This window comes from Cimex lectularius, unplaced genomic scaffold, assembly GCF_000648675.2.
Source record: "Cimex lectularius strain Harlan isolate CLEC.00 unplaced genomic scaffold, Clec_2.1 scaffold396, whole genome shotgun sequence".
Taxonomy (NCBI): Eukaryota; Metazoa; Arthropoda; class Insecta; order Hemiptera; family Cimicidae; genus Cimex; species Cimex lectularius.
In genome coordinates, this window is record NW_019394208.1 from 162648 (window position 1) to 179810 (window position 17163).

The following is a 17163-nucleotide window of genomic DNA, read 5'->3' on the forward strand; positions in this document are numbered from 1 at the left end:
AGTGATTCTCTATTAGTAAGGGCTCCTCGGCCCAGCTCAATTAAAAAAGGAGTAACCTACACTCAAGTAGCCCGCACAGACATCCCAGAACAAACAATGTCACCGTACAATCAGCAGCACTTGGTGGAAATGAGCCAACATATCCACTGCAATGACCAAACTTTCTGAGCGGCTAGAAAGACTGGAAGCAAAATTAGTTTCAAATGATGAGCCGACAAGATCTTAAAATAGCAACTTGGAATGCAAATGTTATACTAGGGAAAAAACAAGAACTTGAAATATTGCTAAATACGTAGAAAATTGATATTTGCTTAGTAACTGAAACCCACCTATCAAAACAGTCATTTTTAAAATTAAATGGCTACAGAATATATCACACCATCCATCCTAATAACAACCCTAACGGTGGTTAAGCGCTATCATCATAAAGGACAACATACGACACTTTGAAGATCGTTCTCTTCAAACTGATGAGATCCAACTCACCGTGGTCGTACTTAACTCTGTCAAACAGAAAATAGCTATTGGCACAGTATATTGCCCGCCAAAGCACAATCTAAAGTGTTCAGATTACTGGAAACTCCTAGAGTACCTAGGCGAAAGGTTCATAGTAGGCAGTGATTTCAACGCTAAACATGTCGACTGGGGAACCAGACTGACTAACACCAAAGGCCGCAAATTAAGGAAAGCTATGCGAGAGTGAGTCTATCATTCTACAGGGAAACCAACCTACTGGCCAACAGACTGCAACAAAATACCTGATCTCTTAGACTTTTTTCTCAAGTTTCTGTCAAAAAAGTTTCTCCTAACTTCATCAAGGTAACAGAAAACTGATCTAAATTCTGATCACTCAGCAGTTATACTGTCGCTAAGTGAAAGGATAATAAAAAAACAATGCAAGCCAAAATTAGTTAATTCAACTACTGACTGGAGTAGTTTTGCCTTAAACGTGGATGCAAAAACAGTCCTTAATGTTCCTCTAAAAACGGAAGAACAATTAGATAATGAAGCAGAGGTGTTCACCTCAATCATTCAGACTTCAGCATGGTGTAATACTAGACAGACTCTCCATATAACAATTGGCTTCAACTACCCCAAGGAAATTAAAGAACTAATAAATCAGAAAAGAAAGGCTAGGAGAAGATGGCAACAATCAAGAGACCTTGCAGACAAAAACATTCTTAACAATATGGCTCAAAAACTTAAACAAAAGCTAAAAAAAACTACATGACGACAATCAGAAACTATCTAGATCTAACACCAGGCGAAGCCACTGACTACTCGCTGTGGAAGGCCATAAAAAAATTAAAAGACCAATTGCCCAAATTCCTCCATTAAAAAAAGTGGATGGTACTTGGACGAGAGACAACAGAGAAAAAGCCAAATTGTTTGCTAGTTACCTTGCTGAAATCTTCAAACCAAATGAAATCATCAATGGCAGCTTTCTTGAAGTAACAACCATGCCACAAGAAGAAAATATAAAGCTAATTTCACCTAAAGAAGTAGCACAAGAAATTAAAAATTTACCTGCTAAAAAGACTCCAGGATATGACCTTATCACTGGAGAAATACTAAAACAATTGCCAAAAAAGGGTTAGTTAAACTAACATACCTATTTAATGCTGCAATCAGACTGAAATATGTTCCCGGCATCTGGAAATTTGTAGAAGTCATTATGATAAAAAAATCAGGAAAACCGGCGAACGAGGTCAAATCATAATAGACCAATATCGTACTACCAACAGTGTCTAAATTCTTTGAAAAGTTATTATTAAAACGACTAAAACACATCGTAGATAAAAAGAAAATCATTCCTGACCTCCAATTTGGATTCCGAACAAGACATTCAACAATAGACCAAATTCACTGAGTAACGGACGTAATAGAAAAATCTCTTGAAGAAAAACAAATTTGTTCTGCTATCTTCCTTGATGTCTCACAAGCTTTTGACAAGGCCTGGCACGAAGGACTCATCAATAAACTAAAATGTATGCTACCAAAGCAGTATGTTGATATCATCAGTTCCTACCTAACTGACAGACTGTTTAGAGTCAAACAAGATCAATATTCAAAATTAAAAACAATAAATGCATGAGTGCCACAAGGTACCATATTAGGCCCACTGCTTTACTTGTTATACACCAGTGATTTTCCGAAAATAGATGGAGTAAAAATTGCTACGTTCAGAGATGACACAGCGATGATATCACTAGGACCGACTATCACCCATTCAACCAAAATCCTCCAAAATGCATGTAATAAGATAAACGAATGGACAAAAAAATGGAAAATCAAGCTAAATCAGCATAAATTAGTTCATCTAATCTGTACAAACAAAAAGGTGGACCATGTTCCGTCGCTCACAATCGATGGAACTACTATAACACACAGCAATACAGCTAAATATCTGGGAATGACCTTAGATGCCAAGCTTAGAAGAAAAAAAGGACAGAAATAGGTTTAAGTTTACAACTATACTGGTTGATAGGACGTGGCTCCAATCTTGCTATACAAAATAAAATATTATTATAAAAACAAGTCATAAAGCCTATGTGGACATGTGTATGGTATTCAACTATGGGGTTGTACCAAACACAGCAATATCAAAATCATACAAACACTCCAAAATAAAATCTTATGTAACATGGTCAATGCACCTTGGTACATAAGGAATGAGGACTAACATAGGGATTTTTTTTTATTTATTTATTTTTTTATTGGCCTATGATCTTGCATATTAGCCATAGTACGAATTCGAGTCTCTCATGCTAACCACTCGGCTACCACGGTCCCCCCAACATAGGGATCTTAAGATCCCTGAAGTCACGGCGGAAATACAAAGATTTGCCGCCAAACACCAGGCTCGCCTCAGCCAGCACGAGAATGTGGAAGCGACCAAACTCTTACATAACCGAAACATGGTCAGAAGATTAAAAATAACAAAGCCAAATGAACTTGTGTAGTTAAAAATTAATAGAGAATAGTGAAATGTAAATCTTATTGTACCAGTGGGTTTATAAGAATGTAAACATTTATTTATTCTATAATAGTATTGTAAAATTAATGGTTGGTCTAATAAGACCAGTTTTAACAAATAAATTGAATTAATAAAATAAAATAAAAAAATTAACACATAATATGAATCTGGTATTATAGTAACAAATTCATTTTTATATTTTCTTGGAATGGGATAAAAGTTAAATAATTCAAAAATTTCCTCAGAAAATATAGGCAGTTGGAGGAAATAAGTTACCCTAAGATCGTTATCGATCATACAATGCATTCTTAACATATTTTCAAAATTTAATAAAATTTCAAATTTTACTTCTAGTAAGAGGTGAGGTTTTAAATAATATTCTAATTGTTTTAATTCTTTAAATAAATTGTGACTACTCATTATACTTGGGTGCATGATTGGTAATTTACAGAATGTTAAGGAATTTTCAATGTCCTGAAGAGTATTCAAGAGCAGTTCATATAGTATCTGAATTTGGTGAAATGCATCCTTGATTTCAATTATTTCTGCTTAGTATTTGATTTTCCATCCTATTAAATTTATTTTATATTCCAATTCTTTGCCATTTGTCTGAAGTGTTTGAATAGTTTCGTTGAAATGTATAATTAATTCTTTATTTACATGGATTTGATTTGATTTTCAATATCTATTTGGTTGTCTTTAATTTGATTGATAAGATTGTCAAAGTTTTCCTTGTCTGTGTTGTCTAGGTTCCTGTAATAAATTTTATAACTGATCCAAGTCCATTAATAAGTCCTCTACGTTGTCGGTTGGTTCTGTGCACACTTATATGGTCAATTTATTCGTCGATGAGTGATTTGGAATAATTTATTAAGTTACAAAATGGTTGTGTTTCGTCTAGAATTGTTTTGTTGAATTTTATGGGTTTTGTGATTTTGAGATATTGGTTATTTAAAATGTCTACTTCAGAGATTAATTCTTTTAAGTCGTAATAATGGAATCGTGTGTTCTGAGATTTCTAATCTTGCTGTTCCTAAGCTAATCGGCAGAATTCCGTTATTGTGCGTCATGTCTTTTATCTCGTAGGCGAAGCTGGGTTTGAGCATCGTGAGGGTCCTGCAACATCATCGTTTTCATTGTTAAATTGATAAGGAAACTTTCTTGGACGTTTTATATTAGATAAATGAATATACGGTTTCGTGTTATAAGGAGATTTTTCTATTAGAGCTGTTTTTAAAATAGGGTTTTTTGATTTTATTTTTTCTCTTTTAAATCGTGGTCTCAACTTATTCTGTTTTTGTTTGTTTTTGACATAAACTATGTCTGGTATTTCTGGTAATTCTGTTTAGTATTTGCTTTTTAAGTTTCGTGGATGGCCGTTCTCTCATGTGCGTCATACCTGTGGTATTGTTCCACAAGGGTTTTGGACTCATTGAGGATCTTTTTTAAGATGTATCCTCTTTTGTGACAGGATGCTAAGCAACAGTAGGGTTCAGGAACTAGAGTCCATTTGGCTCCCTCTTTGGTCAACATATCACCTTTTCGTTACCTCTATGCCTCGAATGCCCAGGATCCCATTTTAGGGTCAAGTCATTAGTGCCATTGAGTTCAATCAGGGCCTCCATGCAGTTCCAAACGTTCTTTGTCTTCACCTTGCATGAGGCTAGGAGCTTTAGTGCTGCCTGACTGTCAGAGAAGATGGCAATCTTCTGGGTATGCATTCCTAGCCTTTTTATTTCTCTGGTGCAGTGTTCAATCGCCATAATTTCAGACTGGAAGACAGTGGCATATTTACCTAGATTTGCCGTCTGTTCAGTCTTTGGATTCATCCTGAAGACTCCAGCTCCCGTGCCCTTAATTTTATGTCAACAATGGTGTTAAGACGCAGGTGTATAGGTTCTCATTGTGGGGTTTAATCCCCAGTTTTTGGCGCAGAGCCTTCTGCATCTCCTCCAGGCAATTTTAGCTCTCTTGGTGATTTTAATTAAATGTGGATTCCATGTTAGCCGCTGTACTAGTGTGATCCCTAATTAAATATATTCCATGGATAGCCTTTTAAATGTTTTCAGATTATTGTAAATTGTTTATTTAGTGTTGACATTTATCTGTTAAGTAATTATAGACTGATTTTTTGTATAAATTTTTTACTGTTAAATAGCTACAACATCCAACCAGTGGTACGCATGGGGTCCTTCTCATATGAAATGCCGCCTTTGTCACTATTGTTGGGGGTATTGGAAACGCTATGGTGGGATTCAAATTCCAAATTCGCTTTGTGGTGGTGAGTATTGTTATAAGTTAATTTTTCCATTTATATAATTTTATGCATATTTCATTGTGGTGGATCAGCTGCTCTCTAAAAGCTGAGTAGGCCAACAGCAAAAAATTAACACAAATTTGTACCATCTACCAATGCTAGCAAATCTTATTTTGGACTTTTTGATTTATTCAGTGATAATATTGATTATTAATACTGTGTTTTTATTTTTTTTTTTTTTAATTGATACTCCTTTATTGTTGTACTTTGGACTATTGATTTTTTTTCAATCATTCAATTTCCTTTTTTCTAGCTGGAAGACATCAGTTTAAAAATTTACTACTTTTTTTTTTAAATGTTATGTACAGAATTTTGTAAATGACAAAAATAATTTTCATATAAAATAGTTTCACCTTAGAAATAATACTGACTTGTAAAGCAGACAGAATTTTAATTAATTTATGGAAAACTTAAAAATATTACTTTCCTGCTTTTCCCAACATTGCTTTGAGTGTGCAGAAGTTTGCAGGCTTTAACAACCTATTACATTATGGTCACTATCCACTATTCTATTTTGTTTTGTATTTTCTTTTGCACATTCATTTCAATAAGCTCAATTGTTTTTCTTCTAATTTTATCTGTCAAAAATTTCGGCTCTTATCTGTTATTTCCAATGGATAGTTTGAACTTCATTCAGCAGACCAGAGAAGAAAAAAATAAGCTGCCACAACAAAATGTTAATACGAATATTTGTTTATGTAGAAAAAAGTCTTTAATTTTTTTTTCTTTGGTTAATTAATTTTTTTACATACCCATATCAAGAGCTGCAAGTTAGGTAATAAACTGGTGCCTACTTTAGACTGCTTAATAAATGAAATATAGAGGTCTTCCATATGCGTAGGTAATATATTGTTTCAACATGAACAAACCTCACTTTTTCTTTCAACAATGGCTTTCCAAAACGATATTGACATTGTATTTCAGAAACATTTTCATTGTGGAGTTTATCGGTAAACAACTCCATCTAACAAAATTGTGAAGGATACAGCAGATTTAATCATGCCACTAAATTAAAGTCAGGTTTCGAGATTCAAGACTTTAATTTGGACTGGACTTTTTCTGATGCATAAGTGGAGTGGTTTGCCACAGTGAAAGTAGGGCACTCATTGTTAGGTCCTGGACCTGATTGGTTCTCATTGACCCTAAATTCGGTCCCGATCCCCTTCTACAATGAGTTTCTTCGATGGAAGAATACTGGCACACAGGGAGCTCAATGTACTCATCTGTTGTGAGCTCCCAAAATGGAACCAGAAATAAGTACAATAAGCTCTAAAGGTGCAGTGTAAGGGAGGGATGTGAACTCCTGTTCCTGGTATCCAAAAAAAAAATATATATATATATATCATAGATCATGGTTGGCTAAACTGGTTATTTATAGTTAATCGCCCAAGGGTTGTAATGTGTACAGAATATTTGTGTGTTTTTTCGTATTAATCTGTTGGATTTTCAAAAGGCACGAATATTATCAAGGTTGGCACGTAATGTAGTAAGTGAGTTATATATGTTCTGAAAAATTCTGCTGTAACATTGTAATATGGTTATTTAATTAATATTTATATTATTATTAATATTAATATTTAAATATTCGGAAGTTATGTTAACTATTTTTATATTTTGTGTTCAATGAGTTATTTCAAGACTAGATGTATATTTTCTTAAGATATTTTGTATTCTTCTTGTGTGTGTACAATTATACTTTTTTGTGTTATGTTATGGTAATATTGGTTAATTTAAACTATTTTAAAACTTTTTATCCAATCAATTTGTATTATTCTTCTTACTTACTTGATATTGAAAATATTACTATTTAATACTAGTATACTGTTACTAATAACATTATTTTAATAGAACGTATATAAAATAATACATTCTATCTAATAAGTAATTTATTTATTTAACATGTTCAAAAGACATTTACCTGCTTAATTAAGCATTAACCCTGCTGGGTTAACCCCCTTTTGAGTTGACTTTTAAAATTAATTTAAATTTTAATTGTGTAAGTCATTTAAAGCCATGTTCTGTTTTTTTTTTCTTTTGCAAAGAGTGATCAAAAAGTTCTTTCAGTTAGAATCTGTAATACAAACTGTGCTGTTTTGATCTTTCAGAATACTGAAATATGTAAAATAAATAAATAAATAAAGCCATGTAGTTACTGTATACTTTTTGTCAGTTGTATTTTTCTCTTTAATTGTACAACTCTTAAAAAAAAAAAAAATTTATGAACTGAATAAGCTTTTCAGCTTTTAACAATTAAATTTAATTATTTCAATTAATTGTTCTATCTAAAGTCTTGTTTGAGATGAAAAGAATAATTAATATGGTCAATTATGACCACTAAACATGTATGGATTAAATTTAATATTGAGTGAAAATCACTCAAATAATGAAACCAAGCTAAAATTGAGTGCATTACTGGGAGAAATGTATAACAATGTTTGACGATTAACGCATAAGCAAATATATATGAAAGAATTACAGCATGTGGCCAACACCTTTGAGAAGGAAGTGAGTGGATAAGATTTGGAACTTTTTGATCACACGTCGTATTAAAGGTACTCAGAGAAAGCAGTAATAAAATAATATTGTTTTAAACTCATCAAAATTTCGTTTCAACAATTATTACATTTCCAAATTAGAGTTTTGGTTGTTTTCATGGTTTGAATAAAAACAGAACCGTCCTCTTTAATCCAAATCATTTTTAGTTTCAGGTGGAGAGGACATCGACTTAAAAAAGAAACTGGGAAATATGTCAGACGAAGGTTTGTCCCTTTTTTACTCTATTTAGTTTTCAACAACATATCTCATTACCATAGTTCAATTAGTACCACACCGTTCAATTTTTTGCCTGAAATTAGAAAGGTCAGGGGTCATTTATTCTCGTCTTTTGGTGAATTGTTCCTGCATTCTCAATAATTATGCGGATTTATTTTAACTATGCAACTTTTATTGTCAGTGTGATGTCTACTCTTAACTATTTTATCAAGAGTTGTCATTGCTCTCCTCTCAAGAAATAGACGTCTTATGATTTCCTGGCTGTAGTCATTGTTTGCAGTAATCTTTTCACCTAGAAATGCAAAGTCTGTCACTGTCTCCACTTTTATCCTTATATTTGCCAGTTATTGATCAAGCTGATTACCATAATCTTATTTTTTTGAGGTTTTAACTGCAACCCAGATTTTGCACTTTGTTCTATCATCTTTGTCATAAGGCTCCTCAACTCCTCACTTTCAGCTATCAAAATGGTATAATCTACATATTTGAGATTATTAATATTTCTTCCAGTGATTTTTAGAAAGCCTTAGATTCCTCAAGCCGAGCACATCGATGTGTTCTACGTATGGGTTGAATAGGTAGGGTGGTCTGTTCTTACTGTTGCTACTTAGTCATTATGCAGATTCCTCAGGAGGCAGACCAGATGACTTTAGGATAGTTGATAAAACAGACATACTGTTTTTGTGAAATTTCTTCGCTTTCTCCATTATCCAGTATGTATTGGCAATTTGGTCCTTAGTTGCTCTGCCTTTTCTAAACCCAGCTTTTACATCTGGCCGTTCTCACTCTATGAATTGCTGAACTGGAGTCTACCTTGCAAGATGTTGAGCATTACCTTACTGGCATGTGAAATAAGTACCACTGTTTGATAATTTTAACATTCTTTAGCGCTTCCCTTTTTAGCACATTTATAGTCACTTATTTTAATTATGATAACAAATTTTGTTATTTGTGTTTTTTAGAACGTACTCCTACAATGCTAACTTCACATAGACCACATCGCTGTACCATTTTGGGATGTGCAAAGGTAAACAACATTTTTAAAAAAATTGAAAAAATTGTGATCTATTTTTATTTTAGGAATTTAAAGTGAAATCTCAACTTGCACGGCACTATGCTACAATTCATGGGTTGGCTGTGCGTACTGGTTCTCCCAGACCGATAATGAAAACAAGGACTGCTTTCTATTTAGCGACTACACCATTGACAAAGTTATCAAGACGTTTATGCCGCAATTTAGTTTTGTCAAGGCATGCAGCACGATCCCCGTTCTGGTCTATCAATATTCAAGCTATTAAACAAGAATGTAAATAATTTCAGTCTATCGTTTGATGATGCCTGTTGGTGAAATATCCATTATTGTTTTCCTGTTTTGATATAGGCCAAATTCAAATGGCAGGCAAATCTGCTGCCGAATTGCGAGCGTTGCTCCACTACAGGAGAAAAGAGAGAGGGAGCGTAACAGGAATCGCAACACGACTAGGCATCGCAAGAAATCACGAACTTGTCGTCCCTGAATGGTTAGCTCCCACTGATCCAGACAAACTGCCAAAATCCGAACGAATTGCTTTTCCCAAACCTCCAAAAGCTCCAGGTAATTATCAAAGAGGAATTATTACAGGAAAGTACACTACTTAGTTAATTAGAAAACATGTAATTTTTTAACATTATTTTTACTTTCTTTAATTGAACACTTAGTTGTATATAAATTTAAATATAACAATTGTGTAAAATACTAGCACTTTGAACATTTTTTCAATTATTTCATGATTATTTTGTTATTCGTTCAAAATATTAAGAATTAAGAAAAATGTGATTTATTGACTACACTTAAATTATTTAATTTGGCGTAATTGTTGAAGGTTAAAATTTACAATTTACTACTTACAATATATTATTTTAAAAATAATATATTAAGATTCCACTCTTAAAGAATTGATATGTAATTGACTCAATTAAATCTTTATTCACAAATCACTCTATTACTTACAACCTTACCATGGATTTCTTCTTTTTTTCTTGTGTGTATGTGTATATATAAACTATTTTTAAACTTTTTCATACTTCATTTAATACAACAATGTGCTTGTAAGGGAGAAAACATTGGAAAGCTTTGGCAAAGTTAGCTAAAACCGCTTTAGCTACTCATTGAATCATGTTTGGGTACTCATTAATAAATAACATTTGTTCAGCCGTATACCACCACAGTGATATAGTGTGTGTGTGTGTGTGTTATATATATTTATTTAAATAAAAAATTCTCTTGATTCTGCCATATGTCTATTAAAAATAATAATAATATCAACCAATATTGTAAACAAGTTGGAAATGTTCTAGATGGCAGCCTACTTTATGAAAGGATTCCGAATAAACCTGAGTTAGAAAAACCATTGAACAACACTCCTTGTTCTGGTACCAAACGGAAACATTGTGAAGAAGTCAATGGAATAGATGGTAATTTAATACAATGTGACATATCTTGTTATATTCTTGAATATGCACTTCTCCCTCTCATATAATAACTGTTCATTTCACTGCATAATACAAAAATATATTAATTTTACAGATGTAAGTAAAACATTTATTTAGATCCATGCGAATTGTATCATGCTATGTGAGGGATAGTGTAGCAAATTTATTTTTGTTAACATTAATTCATTTAAAGCATAATATTTATTTTTGCATTATTATTCAGATTGTGTTTAGGCATTTGCAATTATTCTTGGTTTTTGTTGTCATATTATTTTTCATTTTGGGAAGTTAGAATTTTAAATATTTTTAAATATAAACTGTGTTCTGCCCCGTTTCACCTGTATAACAGGATAAATGATGTAATTTGGTATGTTGAAGTAGAATTAGCAACCACGGCTTCTCTTTGAGGGACAGAAGATTGCACTTTTTTGACATTTTGATTAGATTTTGATTTTTACTTATCCCTTGAGTTCGTGCATCTTGTCGCACACTGGCGTACTGTATGCATCAACTTTTTTTTTCTCCCCCTACTTCCATAAAAACCCTTATTTTTATATATGTATTCCTTTTGACATTTTTAATTCTTTGTCCAATTAAAAGATTTCTTATGTTATGTAGTATTAAATTATTAATATTAAATAAATTATTAATTTGAGGAGCACATCAATATCACTTTCCATTCATTTAGAAAAATCTGTAATGAATAGCATAATACTTACTATGATTGATGTGGGAGTCCTCGCAAATTTGCTTCTTTTTGGTATTTTTCCCTGTTCTGTGCCATCTTTTCCAACAAAAATGTCACCCATTTTATCTTCCTCGTCGACTTCATCATCTTCCTGTTCCGAATCTGTTTCATGGTCACTTTTCATTACCAATTCTTTTTTTTACACTTTTACATAATAATGCATGACAGTGTACAGAGTGCTCCAAGTGGATATCAACAAAAAACTGATTCATAGCGAAAGATGATAAAACTAAAATTTGTGATTTGTTCGCAACGATCCAAATTGCATACTGAAAGGGTGCCTGGATGGATGGACTCCCCAGTACTCCCTACCATTCACCATAAGCAAGATTCGCCCAGTGGCGCACTGAGTGTGCCTGACATGTGGACTTATGGGTTAAGACTAATGATATTAGACTTTTATCTGATATTAGGGTATCGCACATTATGATGAAATGGACTAGACTGGAAACAATATATTGGGAAATTGGGGCGAAATGACTTTTTTATTATAATTTTGTTTATAACTAATCTAATAATTGCAATATTTTTGCATTAAATTATTCACTTTTTGGTTGAGGTTTGTCATTGAATATTACTCAAGTAATATTAACATATGCATACATACATACATACTTAGTTCTTAATATAACGTATAACACAGCACAACTTATTTATTTATTTCAATTAATTATTCATTTCATGTGTCTTGGTTGAGGTGAAAAAGTTTTTCGAACCCACGAAGTCACAATAGCTCAAGTGGTTAGAGCAGCGGCGTATTGAGCCAAAGGTCGTGGGTTCGAATCCCACTCATGACACTAACTTTTTCATTTCACCTGATATCTTTCATAAAAAATTAATTAATTGAAAGAATTAGAAATACCTGTAAACACCTAGTATCTAAAATAGAAAATATTACCTTTAACATTTTGTATTGTGCAATATGGGAAAAACATTCATGCGATTATACCATTCATAAACATTCGCATGTATAACAAGACCATATTAAAACTAGTGTATTCTAACTCATAATTTTAGGCATGCACATTTGCGTTTTTTTTTTTTTTTTTTTCTTCTTCTTTCCCCCTTCTGTCTGGGCTTGCAGTTGAGGTCTGAAGTACAGAGCGTTGGTTTAATTTCTGTTCACATAGCTGCAGTGCTGCAGCCACAGTGTTTGTCTGTCTTTTTTTAGCATTTCCCTCAGGCATCACTTAATTCTTATTTGGCACGACTCTGAACGCCATATGTATATTCTGACACTTCCAATTTCAATTCGGGAGTCTTGTTGCTGTCAGAAGCGCTTGCAATGGCGGTTGAAATTGATGTTGAGTTATTTATACAAGAAATAGAAAACATACCCTGAAGTTTGGAATGTTAAAGATGAAAATTTTGTCTATTTTGTTTGTAAAAATTACTCCTATTATAAACATCTATCCCATTTGGCAATCGTATGCATACTGATGGTATTTGAGGGACTTTGATTACTTACACAATATTTCACCTACTTGCAAACCAAAAACTTAATGTGTGCATTCTTTATTATTATGTCTCTTCTTGATAATGCTGAAGAAGAGTGTTCTCTTGAATCTAATTAGGGGTGTTAAGTGTTTATAGTTTAGTTTGCTCCTAAAAAGTTGCAATCATTATTCTCTTCTTATATAAATAATGGACCTAATGTTGATTGTTTTTATCAACAAGGAAAATTGTTTTCAAACTATTTTTATCACTCCTGATTCACCATATTTTGGAAAAAAATGGACATATTTAAAGTTATTCCATTAGGCTCTGCATTCATGTTAGCGTTACCCACACAATGACAGTGTACATGTATGTAGTGTGTATAATAAATTTTATTTTATTTGTTACATGCATACAGATATGGAATGGAATGAAAGTAAGTTGGTTTTTATTTATTGCAGAACAAAATTAAACCCTTCTTGAAGTAGTACAATTTCAAAAAAGTCTTACATATGACTAAAATTTATTGTTGTTGATTAACAAATCTATTTTATTAATAATTAAAAAATAAAACAATAATTTAAAAAAAGCTTTTTCAATACAAGCTAAGAAAATATTTATTATAATATTTAATATTTATTCGAAAATATTTATTATATATTTATTATCTAATTAATTATTTATTTTATTTATTTATTCGATTTATTTATACTATGTATTTATTTTACTTTCTAAATTATACATATAATGTTTATACTTAATTTATAACTATGTACACATAAGTTATTTAAATTTTGTTATTTGTCAAAAAGGTGATTCACACTCACAGTAGTCTAATTGTTCACATAATTTAAAATCATTACCATGAATCAAAAGTGACAGCGGCGTTTTTTTATAATCAGTTTTCCCCGCTAAACGCAGTAACAGGCTAAACAATACAAAATGATTACATTGTTAAGGTTGTAGAAGGTTATAAAGCCCAGTGTCTTTTGCATTTCTAACGCAAATGTAAAAAGAGTCAAGTTGCAATCTGTACTTATGTAAATATTTAGTCAAATATACTAGTTTTTCTTCTTCTAAGAAAATATCATCTTGGTCTGTCAGATGCATTTTAGCATCTTCATTGTATTGCAGGCAGAAATGACCAGTAATAACCAAATCTCTCTATTTAAGCTGTTTGAAACAAGTGATTCAAGTTAATAGTGATTAGACAGATTTCAAAACTGCCTAACTTAATTATATACCTCCTATTTTAATATTTTTATTTATTTATTTTATTTTTATGTTATTTGTTTCATTCATCTCCAAAACAGAGACTAGATCATTTAAATTATTCCTCATGGAATTTGAATAATAGTTAGTGTAACTCTCCCTCCAAACAAGATTTACTGAATAAAATCTTTTTATAGTTAATATTTACGTAAACAATATAATCATCCCTTGATTTTGTACTCTAGTGTTAGACTAAAAATACCAAACCATGAACTGTGGTGAAGGCATGTTTACACAACAGGTGAACATTATTTACAGATAAGTTTACATATTTTAGATTTTATACATCCTGTTTTGTCTCTAAGCTTTTATTATTGAAACTGAATATGCCTAATATTTTACAATTAAAATTTAAAGATTTTTTAAGGAATTATACATACTTATAAAATTGTTACTGTATACAAGCGTAATTAGTGATTTATAGTTTTATTATAACGTGGCATATTATAAATAATATGTTATAAAGTTGTACAGTGTTGGGTGCTTTTCTCATATAATCCATTTTTTTAGGTATAGGGGTTTTGTCAGTACATGAAAGCGTACCAAGTAAAAGAATGTCCAGAGATATTGTTGGTGGTGGTCCTATTGGTCCTAGGACGATTATAAACCATTTGAATGGAAAAGCCCGTGTTACTACGATGTCAAGAACTGGAAGAAAACAAGTCATATCTTGGATGGATGCTCCTGACGATGTTTATTTCAGATCTACTGAATTGACAAAGTGAGTGTTCTTATGATTGCCTCAAGTATCTATGAAGGGTAAAACATTATCCTATTTAAAGAATTGCATGTTTAACACTAAAAAGGCTGGAACTTTTTCTATCCCTAGAATTGTTGCCATGGGTCTATAGACACATTATATTCCATCAAAATCGGTTTAGTAGTTTTTGTTTTTATGATTAACACACATATGAACATTCATTTATATATTCGCGCGCGCGCGCGTGTGTGTGTGTGTGTGTAATTTCAATATTAGCATTTATTACAATTAATTACGGAATTCCGCTCGTGCATTGAGTTTTTTATCTCAACTAAAAACCTTTATTAAGTATAATATATTAATTGGTCAAGCAGACCACGAAATTAGTGAATTAGCATTTATTATATATAATTAAACTGAGATTAAATTAGATAACCCATAAGGTTGTTAACACATTGACTGTGTCCTGTGCTTGGCCATTTTGGTTGCTCACGACAGAACGCAATTTATCATATAACCCCTCTGGTACTTAAAAATAATGTAATTTTTTTAATTTCATTGCTTTTGTAAACAAAGTAGGCAACCCTTAACACAGGATGTTTAGTTGAATAAAAGTTGTTTATACTTTCTTTCTATGTTCTACAATAATTTTATGTAATCATACAAAATGGATAAATAATTAATTAAAATAATGAAACACATACACAGAAAAGCAAAGTACATGGTTTTCATAAAATAAATTTAAAACAATCACTTCCAGTTGAAAAAAAAAAATTGAAATGTCTGGTGTTCCACATAAAAATTCATAACTACTCTGGATTTTATGTAAACCTGTTGGAAAGCTGGATTGTTCTATTGCCATCCAATGTCAATAAGTTAAGTATTTTGTCATTTAAAGAGATAAAAATAAGTATGAAATCTCAACGTTTTATTTTATATTCCCGGTTATAATTTATTTACAGAGATGAAATTTGTGCCATTATATGTAATTCATAGGGTTCTAAAGCACTAAAATGACATTTAGATCAGTGGAGTTGTTTCAAATTTATCACTATTTTTGTGATTTATGAAAAAAATTCAGAGATAAACAAGGCAAAAATTTGAGGGGGACAAACCAAATATTAACTTAGTCTCTTACTAAAAATAAATAAATAGGCTACTGTGCAACATAAGTCATAAATTATGTATTTAAATATCTACAATTCCCATGCTATGACAAACTGCAAAATATAATTTTGAAATAGTGGATTTCTCTTCTTTTAGACTATCTCAAGAAGCTATGGATTTTATGTAATATGAGTGAGTTACTTATGAAAGTTTTATTTTTTATCTTTAATTCTAACTTATTTTCAAAGGCCAAAATTGTGCCATTATGTAGGTTTTTAGGGCTCCAATTTTTTTCATGTATCTCAATAGTCATTTAATTTATCACCATTTTTGTAAAAAAAATTTAAAAATTAAAAAAAAATTCACAGGCAAAATTATTGTTTTAATTGTCCTAAAAGTTTGTATTCAGGATTTTTTGGTGTGCAAAAAACTAATAACAATTTTTTTCTTGTGAAAATAATTTTTACCTACTTTGCTAGGTCATTATGTCAAAATTGTATATGGCTGCTAATCATAGCATGGTATTGTAGATATTGAAATACATCATTTGTGACCAAGCGATGTTGCAAAGTAGGCAGGCGAAAATATATTTTCTAGTAAGAAATGATGTTGATATTTATTTTGTACCCTCAAAATTTTTGCCTTGTTTATCTCAGAATTTTTTCATAAATCACAAAAATGGAGATAAATTTGAAATGACTGCTGATCTACATGAAACATTTTAGTGCTTTAGAACACTATGAACTACACATATTGTCACATGCTTCACCTGCGTAAATAAATTATAACCGGGAATATAAAATAAACCTTTTGACATGTTTTTGATTCCGTACTTATTTTTCTCACTTTGAATGACATTGAATGACCCTGGCTGAGCCAGCCCAAAATGTTCAATCTTTTTTTTTTTTTTTTTGCTAAAAATTAAAGGACTTTAAATAGTGCTTGAAATGAATCTTGAATTGCTTTTTTCAATAAGTATTTTCTCCTATTATATGGGATGGACATGTCTTCATTTTTGTAACTTTCATAAATCTAAACTCATTTATTACAATTCTGCTTATTATTTTCTTTTCCTTGATTAAAAAAGAAAATTGAATTCCTTAAAGTACACATGCATAACAAAGGCAAAAAATCACATATCAAAAAAGTAAATTATGTATGTAATTTTTTCTCGGCTCGTATATGTGAATAATATTTTTCAACCTATAATCACCAAAAAAGTTATTTTAAAATTGGTCATCCTACATTCTTAGCATACTTTTGTTAGATATTGAAGGTTGGTTAGTTAAGTAAGATGGAAAAGTGATGGAAGGGATAATCTTTATTAATATTGGGTGTTTTTTTTTTTTTTTTTTTTTAAA

General features: G+C 31.4%; 1 protein-coding gene across 2 annotated transcripts in view; it reads left to right on the forward strand.

Moving 5' to 3' along the window:
- The window catches only part of LOC106672015 (metastasis-associated protein MTA3), a 39714-nt gene that overhangs the window by 17667 nt on the left and 4884 nt on the right, over positions 1–17163 (forward strand). Inside the window, exons 11-18 of one of the 2 annotated variants that reach the window (XM_024230180.1) lie at positions 5136–5258; positions 7997–8053; positions 9029–9093; positions 9147–9372; positions 9448–9660; positions 10389–10520; positions 13142–13159; positions 14506–14716. In XM_024230180.1, the coding sequence (XP_024085948.1) occupies positions 5136–5258; positions 7997–8053; positions 9029–9093; positions 9147–9372; positions 9448–9660; positions 10389–10520; positions 13142–13159; positions 14506–14716 (1045 nt within the window). The remainder of the gene's footprint in view (positions 1–5135; positions 5259–7996; positions 8054–9028; positions 9094–9146; positions 9373–9447; positions 9661–10388; positions 10521–13141; positions 13160–14505; positions 14717–17163) is intronic. The other variant, XM_014403070.2, reaches the window with a different exon arrangement.